This window comes from Cnephaeus nilssonii (assembly GCF_951640355.1).
Source record: "Cnephaeus nilssonii genome assembly, chromosome: 12".
Classification (NCBI taxonomy): Eukaryota; Metazoa; Chordata; class Mammalia; order Chiroptera; family Vespertilionidae; genus Cnephaeus; species Cnephaeus nilssonii.
Window position 1 is genome coordinate 58348677 of NC_137083.1, and position 21036 is coordinate 58369712.

Here is a 21036-nt window from a genome sequence, read left to right on the forward strand (position 1 = left end):
GTATTGGGGTGATATTGGTTAATAAAATTATAAAGGTTTCAGGTGTGTGATTCTATAATACATCATCTGCATGTTGTATTGTGTGTTCACTACCCCACTTAAAGTCTCCTTCCATCTTCTTTTCTCCCCCCTTTACCAATTCTTCTACCTCCCTGCACCACCCCTCCCCCCTTCCCTCAGGTAATCACCATACCATTGTCTGTGTCTATGAGGTTTTTTTTTCCTCTGCTTAATCCCTCAAGAAATACTGACGATGAGTCCGGAATCAATTTACTAAGTTCCTAAAATTTCAAGAAGTTGCATGAAAGAAATAGAGGAAAATTAGAATGTCAAGGAAACCCTGGACTTCTGGAAGGCATACAGAAACTAAAAGAAATAAGAAAAAAACCTAAATATGATTTTCCCAATAAATGAAGTCTAATAGAAACAGAGATTACCTCAAGTTTCAAACTCATACCCACGGTGAAAGAAAAGTGAAGAACAATCATGACATAAGTGAATTTCAGAGACTCCATTTACATTCTGCCAGGTCCTGTTTAAATAAAAGGAAAACCAATTTATGACCCATCATCCCCATCTCCCTGCTTAATGTGATAATGAGCGCACAGGCTGAAAGGCTTAATTTTACATTCTTTCCAGTACTCGGGATGCTCCCCTCTATAATTTGAGTATTTAAGTGTCACCCACTCTCCTCCTGGGCTGCTAACAGAAGCTGTCCCGGTGACACGAGGGAGCTCTCCTGTGGATAACAGACAACCCACCTGTACAAATTTGATCTGCTAAGGCGCTATTGTCTAGTGTTTGGTAAATGGTTTGTACAAAAATCCATATATTGAGTTGAGCAGAAATGAAGTAAAGTCTGAGCCGTGACAGAATGTCAATTATGGAGTGGGCCAAACAGCCCTTTTCAAAAGTTGTTCACTTCGGCACTTTTTTTTTATGCTAAGAATTTTATTTAAATATCATATTCCTCTGTCACAAGCCACATTTTGAAAAACCACAAAAATTATTTAATGAAAAGGAGAAAAATTATTGTTAGGCAACTATTTTTCTGGAGGCTTCACTAAAAATAAGTTAAAATTTGCATTTCCAATCACATCGATATGACATGTTTGGAAGAGAGGGCAAATGACCAGCAGCCCCTGCTTACCTAGGTCACAACGCGTTACATCTCTGTCACTTGCAGTTAGTTATCTGAGGAATTCCGGGAAGGACGGGTCTCAGTAGATCACTACAGGATAGCTACAGAGATGTGGTGGGTGCCAAGCAATGGAAAGGAAGTCGTGGACTTAGTAACACTAAAGTTTAGGGACAATAATAATTAAGGACATAATCAGATTGGTCAAACATAATGACAAGACCTCAATTTAGGAAGTTAAGACTTGGCAAGAAAATACAATAGAGGAAAACACAGAGGTACATGACATAACAATTAAATTTGCCATGTAATGCGAATTCTGACTTTCACAATACTTTTATATAATTAACTCTTTGGTTCCTTATAACATCCCTGTGAGGTAGGTAAAGGAAGCTTTTATTATACCCATTCTAGAGCTGAGGCAACTGAGGTGCAGAGAGGTTAATTAATAATGTGCCCAGAAGCACTATCCAGGAGCCAGGATTCAGGCCAAGGTCCTGCCAGGCCGGATTCCATGCTCCTCCTTCCTCTGCACCAGGGGGTGTTTACTCTGATTGGACAGATTACTATTTTATTTATCTCCTTATCTTTTTTCTGGGCTCTTCTGCAAATTAAATAGATATTTTTCTCATTGTACACCAGTAATAAACAGAAAATCTATTAACAAAGAATTCAAAGATAAAAGACATTCTTTTATTCACATCCCACATAAAAGAAATCAAAAGCAATAAGAAGGGGGATGGGGAGTGACTATGAATGGGTAGTATTTGAGTGTGGGGAAGAGGAAAACATTCTGGAGATGATGGTGGGGATGGTTGTACACCAAGGTGAATGTACTTAGTGTCACTGAACTGTATCCTAAAAATGGAAAATTTGATGTTATGTTTATTTTACCACAGTGATAAGCCAATACAACATTTTAAAAATCACACTAGAACTTTGATTGAAATACTGTTGTACAAAAAAGAAATTACTACAGGGTAAAATCTACGTCTGCTGTTGATTATGTTAAATATGCTGCTCTTCTCTTTAAATGTGACCTATATTTTAGTAAAATCTGATAAAAAAACTAAATCTCATTTTCCATTTGTACTAGTTTCATTTTGTAATAATTATCTAGTGAGTCTTGTGAAATCAAATGAAATCTAAGAGAGAAAAGTAGAACATTTAATCTTACTTAAGGCTTATCATGCCTTTTACAGCATTTGCTATGAAATGACTAAACCTCACCATACCAGTGTTTATCTGTTAAAGTTAGTTAATTCATACAAAACAGAAAAACAACAGTAACAACGAAGTGTATAATTGTAAATTATACTGATAGTTATCAATACTGATAATTTTGGATACTCCTTCTAAAATGCTTTGGATTATAAATTCCATGAGCACAGGAACTTGCCTTATTCTTTATAATATGCTCAGAATTTAGCAAATAACAGAAGGAAGGGAGGAAAGAAAGAGAGTGGAGAGAAAAAAGACTAATAGCTTTAAAAGACACATCCAGACAGGCATCCAGAAAACTTGGGATCTCAAACTCTGAAATAGTTAGCAGTTCACCAAGTAGAGTTGATAATGTCAAAAGCTACTTTTTTCTAGAGCCATGCTCAACAGATATAGTAGCACCATTAATACATTTCACCAATCTAACATCTGAAAATAATAACTGGAGTTTAGAACATTTCAGTAAAGGGTCATCATTAATCAGATTCTGTACTTGCGGATCCTGTTTGCTAACCTCTAGGATTTGTCCTATAAGGTCCCTGTTCAGGTAGAGAATATAATTTCAAACCCATTTAACAAGACTCCCCTTATTGTCGCCAGGAATTACTACCCTTTTTCCAATCATCTTATTGGTACTATGTAGGTCACCAGGAAGGTTACTAAAATGCTGTTTTATCTGCCTTTGGGATGTATAAGGTGTTTGTTCTTTTCCTTTTTAACCTTTCCTTGCTTTGTGGTTGTTAGAAATAGTAGCAATATTAGAATATCAGAAAATCAAAGCCCCACTATTATTTGGTCAAAAGCCTACATCACTTATTCCCTTCACCTACATCTAAGAGAAGCAATCACAGTCGTCAATCACAGCAGTCAGATGATTACTCATCAGAACGCTCTAACATTCAATTTCTAGAGGTCAATTACTTTACACCTTGCTCTGGGAGTTTTTCAGATTAAGATTTAATTAATTTTATTCCTCTGACCAGGAGACTAAGTTATCTGAGACTTAGAAAAAGAAGTATTCCCAGTCTCCTGTCATAAAGAGAATATCTATCCACTGAATCATGGAAGCCTTTTGGAGAATCATCAAATTTGACTGTGACTATTTTAATGCTTTTCAAAAAATACCATCAAAAGTATGAGTATGAAGCTTAGAAAAAGAAGACTCATTAAATCAAATGTTAAACAAAAAAATCTACAGCTAACTAAAAATAAAATAACATCAGGAAAGCTTGAGAAAATCTTTTTATGCCCCATGGACCCAAGAAAGCACCCCCTTCTAGTCTCACTAAAACATCATTGCAAAAAGAATTACAATGAATCCTTTTTATTATTCCCTCAGGGGCAGTGGGCGGACAGCATTGCTCATTCTAGCTAAATAAATATTTAGCTGGCAGGATCTTTTATAAAGGTCTCCTTTCCCCATACCCTCAAGTAACAGTATGCCGGACTTGCACAGTAGGCCAACATGTGTCCAAATCCATTGATCACTGATGAATAAGCTAACAGTAGTGCTTTAACAAGTATATAAGACACTAGTGTAATTACTGAATTCTAAAAAAATGCAAGATTTTTTTAATGGCATAAGTATATATATACTTAATAGAGAATAACCAAGACAGCTGTCAATCATTCCCACATTTCTCCTTACAGCCTGCCACAAGTTTGTAGTTTGCAATTAAATTCTTTTCTCTCTCTCTCCCTCTCTCTTTCTCTGCATTTTTTATAAATTTTCTTAAAACTATTTCTAAGGAAAAATAAATGGAAAAAAATTCATCAATAACCAACATTATCTGAGAACCTACAGGGTGTATAAAACAGAACTATGTTCTCATCATCCAAAATTATGAAGGACTTTTATGGAAGAGGGATTACACTATTTCCTTTCAAACCCAAAGGCTAGACAGGTAAGTTTGCAAGAGACAGAGTGTGCTGCACTAACAGAAGGCTTTCTAATAGCCAATTTCATTGAATGGAGAAAGGGTTTCCTCAATAGGTGGTGTGTTCTGTATTACTATATGTCTAAATGTTGGAATGGACAAAAGTCATGATAGAGGGGCACAACAGAAAAGATCATGTGTTAGAGGGTTGTTGAATTAGAAGACCCTAAAAGTTATTAGTAAAAATGACTGTACACAGAAGTCATTCTTATTATTGTTAGTAATTAACTAATAAATGGGTTAAGAGTCCAAAGGAGTTTATAGGATAGAAAATGTTTACATCACATTATAGAGGAACCGAGAGTAGATTACAGAAAGATATAAGGCAATGAAGTAAGGAAGGTTTACACTGAACATCAGGACATATTACCAGCAAATGCACCTATTTTCCAAGGAAGGGCCAGAAAATCCAGCTTCAGTCTGACAAGGGAAGGCACTCTTGTTTGATTCAATGTAGCCAGAGGGCTGGAGACATTCCATAATTCTCAATGTTACCTACAGTTCTGAAATAAAAAGCTGTCTGCAGTAAACACCATGTGACAACACCAATGGAAAGTCTCAATAAAACTTCCCCAGTACACACTGTCACGGAAACAATCCTTTCAAGACAACTCCCCAGCAAATAGTTACTTGGGGGGAAAGCAACTATGCTTCTTGCTGCTGAAGGTTCACAAAGCCACAGCAGAGGGTCAGCGCGACCTTTCCCTTTCTCCCCCTGATGCACTGCCATCAATTTTTAGCACAATGTTTAGGGTCTAATGAAAAAGTCACTAAGTATTGACTTTGCTACAGCTCCTTCTCATTCCATGATGCTGTGTTGATGAACAAGAAAAGTGGCATTTGGGGCAAAGGAAGAATCATATATTCATGTGCTGTTATCAAGTTAATAAACTGTCAAGTGGCAATGATTCAAAAGAACTTCAACAAGGACTGTAAAATGAAAAATGAGAAATTCACTTGTAATTTACTTAAGGCATAAAAGTTCATGCTTAATCCTTTCCATGTAATTTAAGAGGAAATAGGTGCAAGAGGAAGTGAAAAACACTGTAAGAGATTGAAAATAGCAATATCTTTATGACTTTTCCTTGCAAATTATTAACATTAAATAATACAATAAATGCATACATTTAATATAAGTATCTTATTTAAATCTCACAAAACTTATCTGTCTGAATTTACAGGTGAAGAAATGGAGCCTCCAAGACTTTAAGTTACTTAGCAGAATCACAAGCCAGTGATGGCAGAGCTGGTATTTAAACATAGGTCTGCTTTACACCATTCTCTGTGCTCCTGCTTCTAGCAGTCTAACACATCTTGAGGGAATTACTCAACTGGAATCGAAGGTAGACTGTGAGGAACCAGGACCAGGGTTTAAGAATGGATGAGAAGAGATGGAGGGAGGCTGATATTAAGGAAGTATTTATGGAGAAAGGGACATTTGCATTGGCCCTGAACAGACTGCTAGGATTTCAATAGGCAAAGAAGGGCAGCATGGCATTCCAAACATAGAGAATTTGAACAGGATGAGTCAACAGAGCAGTGTACAAGTGCAGGGCTTACTGTCGGCCTGTAAAGAGTGCTGTGGTCTGGCTTATGGTCATATTAAAATACAAATTCCTGGTCAAGAACTTGGACTTTACTTTGTAGGCAATGGGGAGCCACCAAAGGCCTCTGTGCAGGGGGTTTGTGTATTACACCTCAAGAGAAGTCACTGTAGAGTACTGTGTGTCCAATGATCCATGGACCTCACAAAGATGCATGTGCCTGCTGTGTCCCAGGAGCATGTGACAGGCATAGATGGATCTCTGACCTATTTCACCTGGCTGCTAGATCACCACCTTCGGTTGCTCTGATCCTTCGTCATGGCTCCTTTGTTGGGTCCTCCTTACCTGTTTTACCTCTACACAGTGGAGAATGTCAGGGGATCAGTCTTCAGATCTTTGCTGTTCTTCATCAAACTCATTCTAGCAGACCTTATGTGCACGATTAATACTGTTATTTTTGATGACTATCAAATACATCTCTGCAGTCCAGATCTCCAGCCTCAACTCTCCACTCCCCCTGGATGCCTAATAGATATCTCAAACTTAGCAAGGTCAAATTCAACCAGATCTCTCTCTCCTCCCAACGCTCTCCCATCCAAGTCTTCTCCATAGTAGTCAATGGCAACTCCAGTTTACTAAATTCAGAAGACAAAAAGCTTCAAGTATCTGCTTGGTCTTCTCAGTCACATCCCCTATAGAGTCTACAAATAAACCCCATCAGTGCTAACTTTGAAGTACATCCTGGTCCCAGGCACCAGGACCTGCCACCCACATCAGAGGTTGGCAAACTGCAGCCAGGGGCCAAATCTAATCCACCAATAACGTTTTAAGAAAACCCAACCATTCTAGTCATTTACATATTGTCTGTTCTGCTTTTGTGCTACAATGGCACTCTTAAGTAGTCGTCACGGAGACCATATGACCTGCAAAGCCTAAAATATCTACTACCTGGGAGTTTACCAAAAAAGTTTGCTAACCCAGGGTCTGGGTTATTACAATAGCTCCTAGGTCTTCACCCTGCTTCTGTTTCCCTACAGACCATTCTCCACAAAGCAACCAGTGAAAATGTCAAAACTGTGCTGTCCAATATGCCAGCCACTAGTCACCTTGGCTATTCCAATTATAATTATGTTAAAGGAAAAGTTCAGTTCCTTAGGTGTGTTAGCCCAGTTCAAGTGCTCGACAGCCACAAGTAGTTAGTGGCGACCTTACTGGACACTGTAGATTTTAGAACATTTCCATCATCACACAAAGTTCCGTGGCTCAGCACTGCTTTAAAATCTAGGATCTTTTCCCTCCACTTCTCTAAACCCTCCAGTAACTTCCTTTTTTATTCCATGTTAAAGCCTTTGCTAGACCTGTATCTAATTATCCTCGTCCCAAGTCCCCCCATTCTCTGACCTCATCTCCTTTCACTCCTCACTCACTGAGTTCTTCTCACGGTGTCCTCCAAATGCAAAGGATGCACTTGTCTCACTCAGGCACTCTGTACTTGCTGTTCCCTCTTCCTAAATATCCATCTCCAGACATCTGCATGAATCATTCCCTCGTCCCTCAGGCTCTGCTCAGACATCCCCTTCACAGAGCTCCCTTTCCCAAGTAGCCTGCTGGTCCCCTTTTCTGTCTTTATGGCATTGGTCACCAGCTGACCTTTGAAAGCTACTAGTAAGTCTATGATTCACTAATAAAATAATAGATATGACATTATTAACATCTGGAATTGTGGCTGTTTTGTTCTCAGGGCCTAGAACAATGTCAGATACACAGTAGGTGCTCAATGACTATTTGTGGAATGAATGAGTGGCAAGTGAGTGAATGAATGGGAATACCCTGCAGAAGAGCCTGCTGGGAAATCCACCTCATGAACTTCACTTCCAGACGTGGATTCACAAGTTTGTTTCTTACTTCCACCAAAGCTTAGCTTTCTCCTTTCAGTTGACTTTGGAGAAAGTGATAAAGCAAGGAAAAGCTTCTCAACAGCTCCAACTGAGTCCTCTCTGCCACGCTATCAACAAGACAGGCTATGAGAATTCCAGCTTGGAAAGCCAGCTCTGATTTAACAGCCCGCGCCTCAGGCTCCACTTACCTGCCTGGAGCAGCACCGGCCTGGCCAAATCTGCCGCCTGGGGTTCATTACTCATCTTGATGGGGGATTTGTGACCCTTCCAGAATATAAATTGGCATGACTAGCAATTACATGTAAGAATTTTTTTTAATTTATATAACTCGGGGCTTCATTTTTAATTTTGCATAAGTCATGATGGAAAGAAATTAAACTTCTTTAGTAACTCAAGATATTATTCCTCATCCAATCAGGTGGCATTGTCATCTCTGCCCACAGGAGACATCATTCCTCTCGTTTGAAACAGTATTCTGCTTTTCCACCCTAACCAACTCCATTTCAGCTCTAATGAAGGAAACGCACAGGAGGTGGAAAGGTGAATGAAGACTAAGATTTAGTGGGAACTGCCCAAGGCCCGCTGGTGCCGGCTGCAGCACAGCCAACTTTCATATGGAGCACCTGACCTCTTCTCCCCTCTTTCCTGCCCTTTAATATTTCCAAGAACTCCAAAGCAGCTACTTTAATGAGCAACTGGCAAATAGCATGAATATATTCACTCATCTGGCAAATTCGTAACGTATGAATTCCAAAGCAGGTAAGTAATTTAAGACTACTAATGTAAATGAAGAAGTAACATTTCACTTACACATAATACTCATAAAGAAAGGGATTTCTATCCTCTGAGGCATACGAATAAAAGCAAATCTCTGAGATGATCAGTGACCTAGGAAAAGGTTAAGAGCAGCTTAAGTAACAAATGCAGAAGTAGAATTCATGTCTTTTTCCTGCTACTGCGTCCATATGGCGATAATCAGATCTGAGGAGCGGAATTTATGTAGTAAGGGCACAACTCAAAGCCCGCTTTTCTAAAAATGCAACCATTTAGGGCAGTTTGGAATGGTTGTAATACACACCACTTTGCATTTTGAACGGCAGGAAAATTTTACATTGATTTTCACAGAAGACACTTAAATGAACAGTCTAGTAAAAATCAATGGATCATTTTCCCTTTCGCCATGACCATTAAATGTACCTACCAGTTATCGCTTCTGCTTCCTACACCAGAGACCAAAGACCGAAAGTTTCAATAATGTTTCCAAATCGTCTACTGGGGGCCACAGAGAATTGCCCACAGCAGTTTAACTACAGCTCGCTTCCCTTTCCTTGTGAAGAGGACACATTTCTTCTCAGACATTCCTGGCTGCGGAACCTTGATTTTTTCCTAAAGGAGAAAGAATAACTCTTTTTCTCCATTTAAGGAGCCTCTGATTTCCCCCCTGAACCGTAGATAAATGCAAAAGTAGCAGGAATTCAAGGAACTCGGGTAAAGTAGCTGAATATGTGTAGTCAGAGAAATTGTTTTTCTCTAATTTCACCTCTTAAACTCTCAAAATCAAAGTGCATTACCAACAATTACCAACATTTCAGTGCAAATTGTTTTAAGGCTTCCAAGTCCCCAATGGGATATGAGTTAAGGCCTGTTTAGAAAGAAATCTTAAAGTTACATTTTATGTCTCGCGTCTACATTTTCTATCTTTGTGTGCCAGAAGTTATAGGCAGTTGCCAATTGCAGCAAATGCATTAGTGCATCTATGTGCTTACTTCAAAGTCGGAAGTTCAAATTCAATTCTGTCAGGACCTGTGAAGGGTCTGAGTTTTTAGCCTGCTTGCTCGCTCACAAGTTAGCGACCACAGCTACACTGACACAGGCAGGAAAAACTGCTCCCTGGTCAGAGACCAAGGACAGCTGGCCACTTTCAGCAGTGACATTAGCCAGAGGATCATCGTGCCCTTCCTTGCACTGGTTCCCACAGAGCCCGGGATGAGGGTCGGGGGTACAGGATGCGCAGTCTGGGAGGAGAACCCCGAGGTCAGGAAACTCCAGTCCTATCATGGGCTGCATGCTCACCTGCCAGGCTTTGTGGCCTGGAGGGAGACGTTCTTTTCATGACACTGGACAGTGAGTAAACCTGCCCTTTCCTCCAGTGGAGACACAGTCTGTTTCAAGGCCTTGAGAAGATGGGCCACAAAAACAGGGTGTCATGCTTCTGTTCACAAGCTGTGAGAAAATGCAAGAGACGCATGGAAAACTGTCCCCAGTAAACACTTTCTTACCTTGTATACCTGCCCAGTGGTTACGTGACTTGCGAGAAGGTCATGTAAAAGGCAAGGACCTGGCACTTCGGGTTGACTATAAAGGTTCAAAAGCTCACTCCATCTTACAACAAGCATCATGTTTATTATGCCTGCATTTTTCTTTCTCTAAATCTCACAATGGCCCATGTCTAATGTGATAAAATCTAGCCTTTGGCACAGTAACAACATTAGGGTAGAATGAGACCTCTTTCTTGACTTCCAAACTTGCCTTTATTTCTTCCTGCCACACCACATTGCCTCCATATTAACAGAGATTCTCTATGTTATTAATGGTTTCAATGATCAGTTTTGATTCCTGGTTCTTTCCCTGAAGATACTCTATGAACCCCAAATAGGTAACATTGAGAAAGTATTTCAAGTTATTTTTCTTTATAATAAGCTCCTAAGAGCACAGAAAAGAGTAAACAGCGAAGTGATACTGTTGCTGATAAATGTGCCTGATATGATTTTCTTAATCCTGATGAAAAAAAGGAAATGAAACTCTAGTTTCCCTTCTTGGCCCCACACCTAGGCCAGGCCATTAGTTTAGTGACAAGAACAATGCATTATCCGATGTTCAAGTTCTCTGTTTCCTTTAATTGGATACAGACAGTCAATGCAAGAGCAAGTCCACCAGAAGCTGAGGGAACGAGCAAAATGACCATCTTCACATCAAACACCACTCCTTTTTACTTTAGGAAAACTGAAGGGTCCTACTTCATGCTAAGAAGTTCTAACCCAAAATAATTTCTTCTTAAAATTGTCAGACAAATGTGTGCTCTCACTCTCCGCTGTGTTTGTGGTGGCACGCTTAGAATGGCAGTCAAGTCTACGGAAAGTTACCCATCTCCTTGCTGGGATACGCACTGTCTGCCTGTCCAAGGTGTCTGTGTTCTGTTCGGGGAGACACATTCGACAACCTACTCAGTCAATCACAGTCCCTGAGGTAAGGGCCAGTAATTCTTCACTGCTCTGTGACACATCCATTCACTCATTCATACATCCACCCATCATTTCTAATTAGCTTCTATCAAGCACTATGCAAGGCAGGGTTAAAAAACAGAATGCCAAACAAGACATGGCAAACTTTTATAAAACTTTGGTCTTGCTATAGTAAAAGTAATTATTCCTTGAAAAGGAGGAGCACTATTTCTACATTTCTATCAATTCAATTCAATGAGAAATCACTTGAATCTAGATATCATTATGTAACATTTTCATTTGTGACTGGGCTTTATTGAACTAATTTTCGTCGCCTTTTAAACTTGATTTTACAATGCTAAGCCTCAAGCTGTACACACCGTGAAGAACAGCGGAGATGGGCACAAGTCTGAAGGTTTAATGCAACCAAGACTGTAACTGACGGGATGAAGGCTAATGGCAGACGGAATCAAGTCAAAGTTCAAACAGCTCAAATCCTCGGCTTCCTGGAAAATAAATTACTTCTAGCCTAAAAGGTCTTCCTGAGTTCAGTTTCTTTACCTCTTTATATGCCTGGGATGCTTACCACCACATTATTTTTCCCAAAAATTCTTCTACATGTCATGGTTTGACAAGAAAATCTCCCACGGCTCCAACCGGACTGGAGGGTGGCTCTTCAGTCCTGCGCTAAGAGCCCCCACAAGTCCATTCCTGTTCTCCCCCAACGCGCCCTTTCCCTAGTGAGGCCGGCCCCCACTGTCCCCAGAACACGCGGCTCCCACACTAATGCTCTCACTGCTCTGTTTCTCCCCGACACACTGATGGTACTTTTTAAAATTTATTGCAGATTGCCTTTTTAATACACACAAAACTGAGTGTGACCATAGTATACTTCTCTTACGAGTAAAATCTTGTTTTACATTATAAAAACAAATATGAAACATTTCTAAAGAGAAGTGTTTTATCAAACTGTGCTACATGGAATACTACATTTAGGAGACATTAATTTTCTTTTTACCGCAGAATATAAGGGGAGACTCCAAGGTTAAATAATTTGGGAAAATACTGCAAACTCACTGTCTTCTTTTGAAGTTTCAGAGCTTATGCTAGCACATAGAGTTTCTGAAATTTCTTACAGGAAAATGTTCAATACTGCTTAACCCACTTATTTCCTAAACTGTTTTTTGAATTGAGGTAAGACTGGTTTATAACATCACATATGTTTCAGGTGTGCAACATTGTAATCCAACATCTGTATCCACTACGTCATGCCTACCACCCAAAGTCTAGCTTCCATTGTTACCATGCAATTGACCCCTTACCCACTTCACCTCCCTCCACTGGCCTTCCCCTCTGTAATGACAATCTGTTGTCTGCTTCTGAGTGTTTACTTTTTTGTTGTTTGTTTGTTTTGCATTTATTTTTTAATATTCCACATGAGTGGATGGTATTTGTTTTTTCTGTCTTCCAACAAGTGATTTCACTATTTTTATTGATGAGTAGCATCCCCTTGTATGATATATCATATCTTCTTCACCCATTCACCGACTGATGGGCATTTAATTGTTTCCATATCGTGGCTATTGTGAGCAATGCTGCAATGAATAGAGAGGTGCATACATCTTTCCAAATTGCACCGTTCCCTTTTCCAGAGAATCATCAACCTTCCTTTTCAGCTAATGTTTACTGAAGCTTATGGTGCATTAAATGGCCACTTTGCTTAATCCTCACTACACTCCTATGAAGAATACATTGTTACTCTACTTTCACATTGCAGAACATGGAGGCTGGGAGAGGCAGGGCCTACGGCCACATAGCCAGAAGTGGGCACGCTGGGATTTGAACTGAGGTCTCTACTTCCAGGGCACGGAGTCTTACCCACTGCCCTGCAACAAGCACGACGATCTGATGGTGATCCCAGAGCGCACTCAGTGTTGCCTGGAAATCAGACTACTGGGGGCAGGTGACTACCTTTCCCCCAGCGGAGGGGACTGGCTCCCAGCTCAGGTACCGCAGCCCTGGTGGCTTCCTCCCACAGAAGAGGAAACGGAAACTCCCCTGGGTGTGAAATGCCTGGACACTTGGCACCGACATTCTCAGAAGTTGTCGAGGCAGCGGGGACACCAAACGGAACTGCTTGGTTCTGAGCAGCCTAAATCCCCCAATGACAAGGATGCGCTCTCAGTCTCGCCCCACGATGGGGCAGGATGACAGGGAAACGCAAACACGTACAGCAGGCAGGCAGGCTCCGCAGAGCCCGAACCCCAGTAGGCCTCTCCTTGGGGTGCTGGGAGAATCGGGGGGAGACTGTGCCTTCTTTCCTCTTGCTACTTAACCATGCAAGTTTCCCTTTTTCCTAGTGAAACCTATTCCTTAACCCGGCCTGGGTGAAGCTAGACAACTGGTCTTGTCCATGATGAAACCTACTAGGCACAACCACATTCTGGCATAGGTCTTACCCACTCCGTTCAGGCTGAGCTGTGTGAGGAAGTCCCTGGTGCTCCTCAGTGCAGGGGGCGGTGGGCCTCTCCACGTGGCAGAGGTTATACTCTGGCCTTTGAACAGAGCAGGTCTTTGACATATACCGTTATTAGTTAAGACCCTTTTTCACAAATATGCTTTTTGATTCTAATGAAACTGTAGGCTTCTCAAAGGGAGGGCAGGGGCCCCATATAGTTAGTACCCTTAACAGGCCCCGGGCAGCCCTGGGCACAGCAGGTATTTAATGCATATTTTCTGGTGGTGGGTATGTAGATGAGTAAGTATATTTTGTTCCTCGGGGGCCACATTTCATCCACTCGTTACATGTACAGGATCACCTGCTATATGCCTAGCACCGTGATGGGTGGGCGCTGGGTTTACAAAGACACTGTTCTGGCACAAGGAGCTCCTATTCCAGCAGTAAGATAAATGCACGGATGACGAATTATAACCAAAGTAGAGAGCTGAGTGGGCAGCGATCATGGAGAGCCTCACACAGGGAAGGAACGGGACAGGCAGAGCAGTCACATCCCAGCCTGATGAATGACCCAGGCTAAGAGGGAACAAAGTTCTACAATGAATGAGAGAAACACACCAGCTCTTTCGTTATTAAAGGAATGCTAATTTAAAAGGAGATGATTCCTATCATTTTTTAAATTCTAAAGCTCACTTAATGACCAAAAGTCCTTCCAGCGGTTGTTAACCTTGAATTACACACAAAAGGGCAATTTTACTGATTTTCTTCTCTGGCAGGAGCCCCTGAGAGGATGAGAAGAAAAGGAGCCTGTCAGAGGTTCCCACAGTTCACCTGCATGCCCCGTCCCCCAACCACCGCCCACTCCCCATCCCCCTAAGAGCTAAATCTGAGCCTTTGGAAATTACCTGCTAACAAGACTTTTTAAAGGTAACAATGAATGAAAACAATTTCTTGGTTTTTTTGCTTATATGTTAATTTAAGGAACACAGAGCTGTGGTGAATTGTTGCCAATTGCATAAATATACTTTTAAAGAAGATTTTTGTAAATGAAACAAAAAAGCTCCAATTTTGAGGGCATTTCCATTTTTATATTTCACAAGAGATCACATCTATATTAAAAATCCTTTGACGTCTTCAAGTCTACCAGGCGAGGCCAGATGTGAAAAGGGCCCACTTAGACTGTGAACTGGAGAATTCCTCCCTCAGGTCCTGCTAGAGCAGTGCTCTCCTCTCGCGGGATTTTCTAAGCCCATATTTCCTAACGGGCTGTGTTCACACAAGAGCCTCTCCCACACACAGGGATTCAGCTCTACAACAAGCCCTTGCAACTACTTGTTCAGTTTTTTCTTCTGTATTGAAAGCCATGTCCACTTTTCTCAGGGCCGCACGTCCCCAGTATTCTGCAGTGCTCTGCACATAGTAAGTATTCAATAAAAAGTTGCTGAATGAATCACTAAATGAATGGAATGCCTCTAGAAAAAGAATATTGAGCACGTATGCTAGAGCAAACATATCTAAAGGCAAGAGTGTAAGATACAGTTGTTGAGAACTTGCCTATAATATTTTTAAGAAGCAATTCTTTATTGGGACGCAGAATGCTTCCTACATAAGTCAAGGCAAAGCTAATTGCTTTAATGATTTCGCATCACCTATAAGTGGTTCTTGCTATGTGAACAGGAATAACGGCTATTGGACAGTAAGTTTCCTATGAAGAAATGTACTTCCTAGAGGAAGAAAAAGAGTTACCATTAGATGTTTCTTGTTTCTATACTAAAAATACCCCTTGCTCCCTAAATTAAATAAGAAAGGCACTGGCACCCTAGCACCCTCCCTTTTTCTTCTCTCTCTCTCTCTCTCTCTCTCTCTCTCTCTCTATCTCTGAATGCTCCTAAGAGTAAAGAGAAAACAAACAATGTCTGGTCAAACAAAATGCAGATGAGCTAAGAAGGATCATCTATGAATTCATCACAGTTAATTAGGACAGAAAGTCCCTAGGATGCAGTTTAGGAATTAAGAGAAAAAGCTAAAAGAAGAACAGGGATAAAGCCAAAAGCCCCTATAGTCACTCAAAATATAGGAACCTTTATGTTAAGACTCTCAATACTATAACTTTCTTTTAAAATATATTTGTATTGATTTCAGAGAGGAAGGGAGAGAGATAGATAGATAGAAACATCAATGATGAGAATCATTGATCGGCTGCCTACTGCACACCCCACACGGGGGATTGAGCCCACAACCTGAGCATGTGCTCAGACCGGGAATTAAACTGTGACTTCCTGGTTCATAGGTCAACCACTGAGCCACGCCAACTGGGCCAATTACTATAACTTTTAGCTTATAATTTTAATCCAAGATCTCTCCTGTTTGCTGAATTCCCAATATTACCCCTATACCCCCCCCCCCCCAAATCAATAGAAAATATTAAAGATTTAATGGCCACTTCAGGGTCAGTAGGAGGGGTTAGTGAGCAGACCTATGTGAGTTGTCTCCATTTCCAACTGGGAGTGTCCCAAGGTGGCAACAAGAACTGAGAGGACAGTGAGAACAGGAAGGCCCAAGATAACTGGTGCGCACTCCAAAGCCGGGGACACTCGGTACCAAGGCAGCCACCACTGCACTTCTCTGCCTCCAGTTTTCCTCTGTGCATACAACCCAGCAAGAAACGGCTGCGCTTTTGTGAAGATCATCATGATTTTGAGCCAAAAAGGAAGACAAAAATGGAGGAAAAACATTAACGGAATCAGCAGGTTTATAGAGGACACGGCAATCTACACATACAACCTACCTCATTATAGCAAAGAAACAATGAGCCCAGGGATGGAATGTCTTTCTCTCTCAAGATCCAGCAGTGACAGAGCAGAGGCTAAAGTCCAGTTATTATTCCTTTGTAGTCAGTATCATTTCTACCATGTTAGGACGGTGATTATGATTTGAACGGGAAAATGAACTCAAAAGAGTTAAATTCCCAAGGCGAGCCATACACAAGTCACCAAGACATGTCACCACTGGGATCCTTTGTTTCCTGTCACAAAATGGGGATGATGCTTGCTAATGTACAGAATTATTTTCTAAAGAAACATCACACATGGGAACGTATAGCACAGACTACTGAATACAAACACCCAAGGTAATCTATGCGTCACTATGCTCTCAGCAGCAGGGAGCACAACAGCCAGATTATCTATTTTCTCGTATAGCAAGCAGTCCGAGGGCGGGGGGAGGGGGAGGGTAGTAACGTCATGTCAAGGCTCTACTGCAGCTTCCTGCACCTCTCTTAGCTCTTCTCTCCTCCAGTCATCTCGTTCTCAAGTTATCTTCCCTGAAAATCACAGAAAAGAGAAACCCTGTCCTAACTGGGGAGTAAAAATCTTTCCTTGCAGTCTGATGTGTCCAGAAAATAATGTGGACATTCTCGTCTTCACTAGCTGAGCTTCCTTAAGGGCAGCTCAACAAGCCTAGTGTTAAATGTATTCAAGGGCTAACACACTGGCACTAACCAGAGGCAAGGGCACCCCAGGCTGAAAGCGGTCAAGTTCTTCGAAATGAGGAGGGCTTATCAGTGTCCCACTGAGTCTGCTTTCCCCATAAAATATCCATGAATTGCTTACCATCATGTACTTTTAAGAGACATTCAAAAGTGACCCTGTGTATCCTATCAGTGGGTTGCAGTGTGTACCTCCCATCCTTCCACAAAAATCCATGAATCTCTCTACTTTGAATTTCACTAAATCCATTTCTGTCTTATTTCAGTCTGAGCATTGCACTCTGGCTCCACAGGTAGCAGCTGAAATGTTTGGTGGCCACTGCAAACAGACTGAAAAGAATGTAACAGTAAGAAAGAACAAAGGCAGGGTATCACACAGTGAAGCTCTCACCAACACAGTGACCATGTGGGTGAATGACTGAGCATTTGTTAAACTTCTACCATGTGCAAGTAACCTAGTATTTTCCTGGTTGTGCACTGAAATGCCTCAATCACCGCCAGAACAAGTCAGTAAGGATGACTTAGTTTATTTTATACTAGAGGCCCGGTGCACGAAATCGTGCATGGGGGGGAGGGGAGAGGGTGTCCCTCAGCCTGGCCTGCGCCTTCTCGCAATCCGGGACCCCTCAGGTAGGGTCCCTAGGCCTGGCCGGTGATCAGGGCCTATCAGGGCTTTCCTTTCCCCACCCCACCCCACTGCCGGCAGCTGGCCCCGCCCCTGCTGCTGCCACTGCTTGCCATCTGTGTGGTGCTGCCCCCCACCACCCCTGCCACCAGTTGCCTCCCTCTACAGGTGACAGGAATGGGGTGTGATTGCTTGGCTGGCCTGGGCCTCCCTCTGGGGGTCGATCAACATGAGGCCCCAGATTGATCACCCTGCAGAGGGAGGCCTTGCCCATCCGTGGCAGTGCTGCTGGCCGGGTAGCCTGGGCCTCCCTCTTTGGGGGCATCGTGAAGCCCCACCCCCCAATTGATCGCCCTGCCAGTGGCCTGGGCCTCTTCTCTATGGGGCGATCGTGGGGTCCCCCGACCAAGAGCATTGCACTCGCCTTGGCTGGCCTAGCACCAGTGTGTGTCATAGCGTCTGGAAGGTCGCCCAGATGGTCATTCTGCTGTTCGGTTGTTTGGTTGATTTGCATATTGTGCTTTTATTATTATAGATTGCTGTTGCTCTATGGGGACAGTGTGACACATTGTAATCCACACCCCTTGAACTTTTCCTTACCAACAGTATAATCCATTTATCTCTCTCCTTTGACCATTTTGTAAACTGTTTCATATACTGGTGGTGATGGCATTTCCTTTCTTTCTTCTTTGGTTGTTAAAATTAAGTCCAACATAGTTTGATTTTAAGTTTCATATGACATGGTTATGAAATAGAAAAAGAAAAAGAATGTGGCAATCATGTCAAAGCAAAAAAAAAAAAAAAAGAAGAAGAAGAAGAAGAAATTAGCAGTGCTCTGTCTCCCTGTAACATGCTTCTTCGTCTCTGACTGCACAATAAAAATAGTTGAAGTTATAGGATGGATCACACAGTAGCATTGTGCACCTGAAACTACCAATGTACATCCCAACCAGTTTCCATGTCCAAGTCACCTAGTGTGATCCCCACGTAGCAGCTGCACTGACTCAGGGCTGTCAGCAAGAGGGACAACAAACACAGGAAGGCACCTAAAGACCAGGTGCAAAGGAGATGAGCATATCCCTCAGGCCTCCCACCTGTGACATGAGCCCCACCATCATCTGCACTGTCTCTGCTGTGCATCTTCCCAAGGCCTATGGACTGAATGCTGTGTCCTCCAAATTCAGGTGTTAAGTCCTCATAACACCCAATATGATGGTGATTGGAGGTGAAGCATGTAGGCCGTAATAAGGGCATGAAGTAGAGCCCTCATGAATTTGATTAGTGACCTCAAAAGAAGAGTCACAAGAGAGATGTTCTCTGTCTTGGGCATGTGAAGATACAGCAAGAAGGTGGCCACCTGCAAATCCCCGGACACCGATCTGCTGGCCCCTTGATTTTGTACTTCCAGCCTCCAGACTGTGAGGGGTAAAGCCACCCAGGCTATGGTATTTTTGTTTTAGCAGCGTGAACTGGCTGAGATTCCAAATACCGTGTCCTAAATGACTGATTACTACCATATGCGATATTTATTAAATTCACACTTTTTTATATGGCTGATACAAATTTGTTAAGATGTCCAGGCAAAGTACTAGGACTCTAAAAGTAAATGCTCTGTCCATCTGTCATTTGATGGTAAGAAGATAATGATGCCCATTTAAATACGGCATGATCATATACCTGTGATATTAATAACAATAACACCAACAATCGTAATACTCCACCTAGTACACACAGCATAGACCAGGCCCAGGTACTGCTCTAAGTGCTTCACTCACTAAAATCCTATTAAGCAGGTTCTACTGTTCTCCCGGGTTTACAGGTGAGGAATCTGACAAGGAGAGACCAAGTCATCAGGCCCACGTGTCATGGCGGAAGAGACAGGCACAGAGGCAATCTGGCTCCATAGCCTCCGTTCTTCTCCACTACACTAAACTCTCACCCCTCCATACGAAGGAAATAGAAAACAAATTATGTGATGACTCCATCATGGGAAATCTTGAAAACAATGCTAAACTCACATTGGCAGTGAATGATCTCCCAGCTACTTGACTGTGCCCTCTTTCTGTCGGGCCAGTTGTAATCAAACCTTAATCTGATAAGTAACAAGGAATGTATACATCTTGGCAGGTAACAACTCTGACCTGCTGGGACAGAGCCTAGTGACGGGGCTGCCCGTAATCAGTCTGCAGAATGTTTCACTGCAGCTGTTTATCTTTTTTATTCCTCTTGGTGTCATCTCCTGAATTCTATTCCTTCACAAAACCTATCTACTTCTATAGCACCCGCACCCATGCCGACATTGGCAGACACCGCCTGATTAGAACTGGCTGTCCTTTCCCATTACAGACTATGCTATTAAAGAGGCAACTGCTGATCAGAATCTCTGCTCTGAAGATGGCACCCATTAAGAATCTTCCTGTTGTTACTGAGGGGAAGCAGTCGCTGGTGCGACCAGACCAGACTCAACAGAGCAGATGTAATTTCATTTGAAGACATAACCAAGCCCAATACTACAAAGGGAACTGAATGATGAGCAAAGGTACAGGTTCTAAGAGTAAGACATGCTAAGGTTTTCTCATAAAGAGTGTGGCCAGGGGAGGCAGACAGCAGTGGAGCTGTGGAATGAAGAGGTCAGACAACAAGCTTGAATTACCTTTCCTGTTGCTGGCTGTGTATGCCTGAGTAACTTACTGAGACTCAGTTTCTCCATCTTTAAATTGGAAAAATGGTAATGTCCTTGCTGTCGGACTTCTGAGAGAATATATATAAAGTAATGAGTGCAGAGCCTACAAGAAAATAGACACTTTTTCCCTACCAGAATTTAACCTCCATGATGGCAAAGATTCTTGTCCCTTTGTTCTCCAGAGTTTAAAAAAAATGCTCAATAAGTATTTAATAAATGAATAAACATACTGACTGCCTTTTTCCTTTTAGCAATGCCAATTAAAGTCAATAGCTCTGTCTGAGTGATGCAGAAAGAAATCATTTCATTAGAATTGGTTACGTTACTGAATCTTTCAATCGCTGTGGCCCCACCTAGCCACACAGAATCTTTGCTCTTTCCAAACTCAGTATCAAAAACTCAAGAAGAGCTTGAAATGATAAAGAGCTCAAACTCTTCATTTTCCTTTACTCGACCACTTATGAAAAATTTCTTTCTCCTGTACTGACCTCATATTCTACTTTTTTGTCTTCCTATTCAAATAGTTTTTGTAAATTGGGAGATTCATCTGCATTCTAGTAAGACTAATGGATCTCCAGTCAGAAGTAGGATTGGTCTTGGCTGATAGCTGTGCGGCCCTGCCCCCCAACGTCTCTGAGTCTGAGGGTTTTTATTATGCTCTGTTTAGAGGATTTCAAAAAAAAGTACTTTATAAATAACATGAACTATAAAGCACCTTAAACTTTCAGGGGTTATTTTCATTATTCCATTGTCTAACTAATTGCTCACTGTCACTTAAGACAACCAGAATTTCAAAATTTCAAGTCCTCACATCTGTCAAAAAC

General features: G+C 41.8%; 1 protein-coding gene across 2 annotated transcripts in view; it reads right to left on the bottom strand.

Annotated features, from left to right (window-relative positions):
* The window catches only part of EXOC4 (exocyst complex component 4), a 731450-nt gene that overhangs the window by 305992 nt on the left and 404422 nt on the right, over window positions 1-21036 (bottom strand). Inside the window, exon 11 of one of the 2 annotated variants that reach the window (XM_079786329.1) lies at window positions 1043-1298. The exons of the other annotated variant lie outside the window; for it this stretch is intronic. Within the exon in view, the coding sequence (XP_079642455.1) occupies window positions 1232-1298 (67 nt within the window). The 3' untranslated portion in view covers window positions 1043-1231. Of the gene's footprint in view, window positions 1-1042; window positions 1299-21036 lie in introns of those variants that run through there. 2 annotated transcript variants of the gene reach the window in all.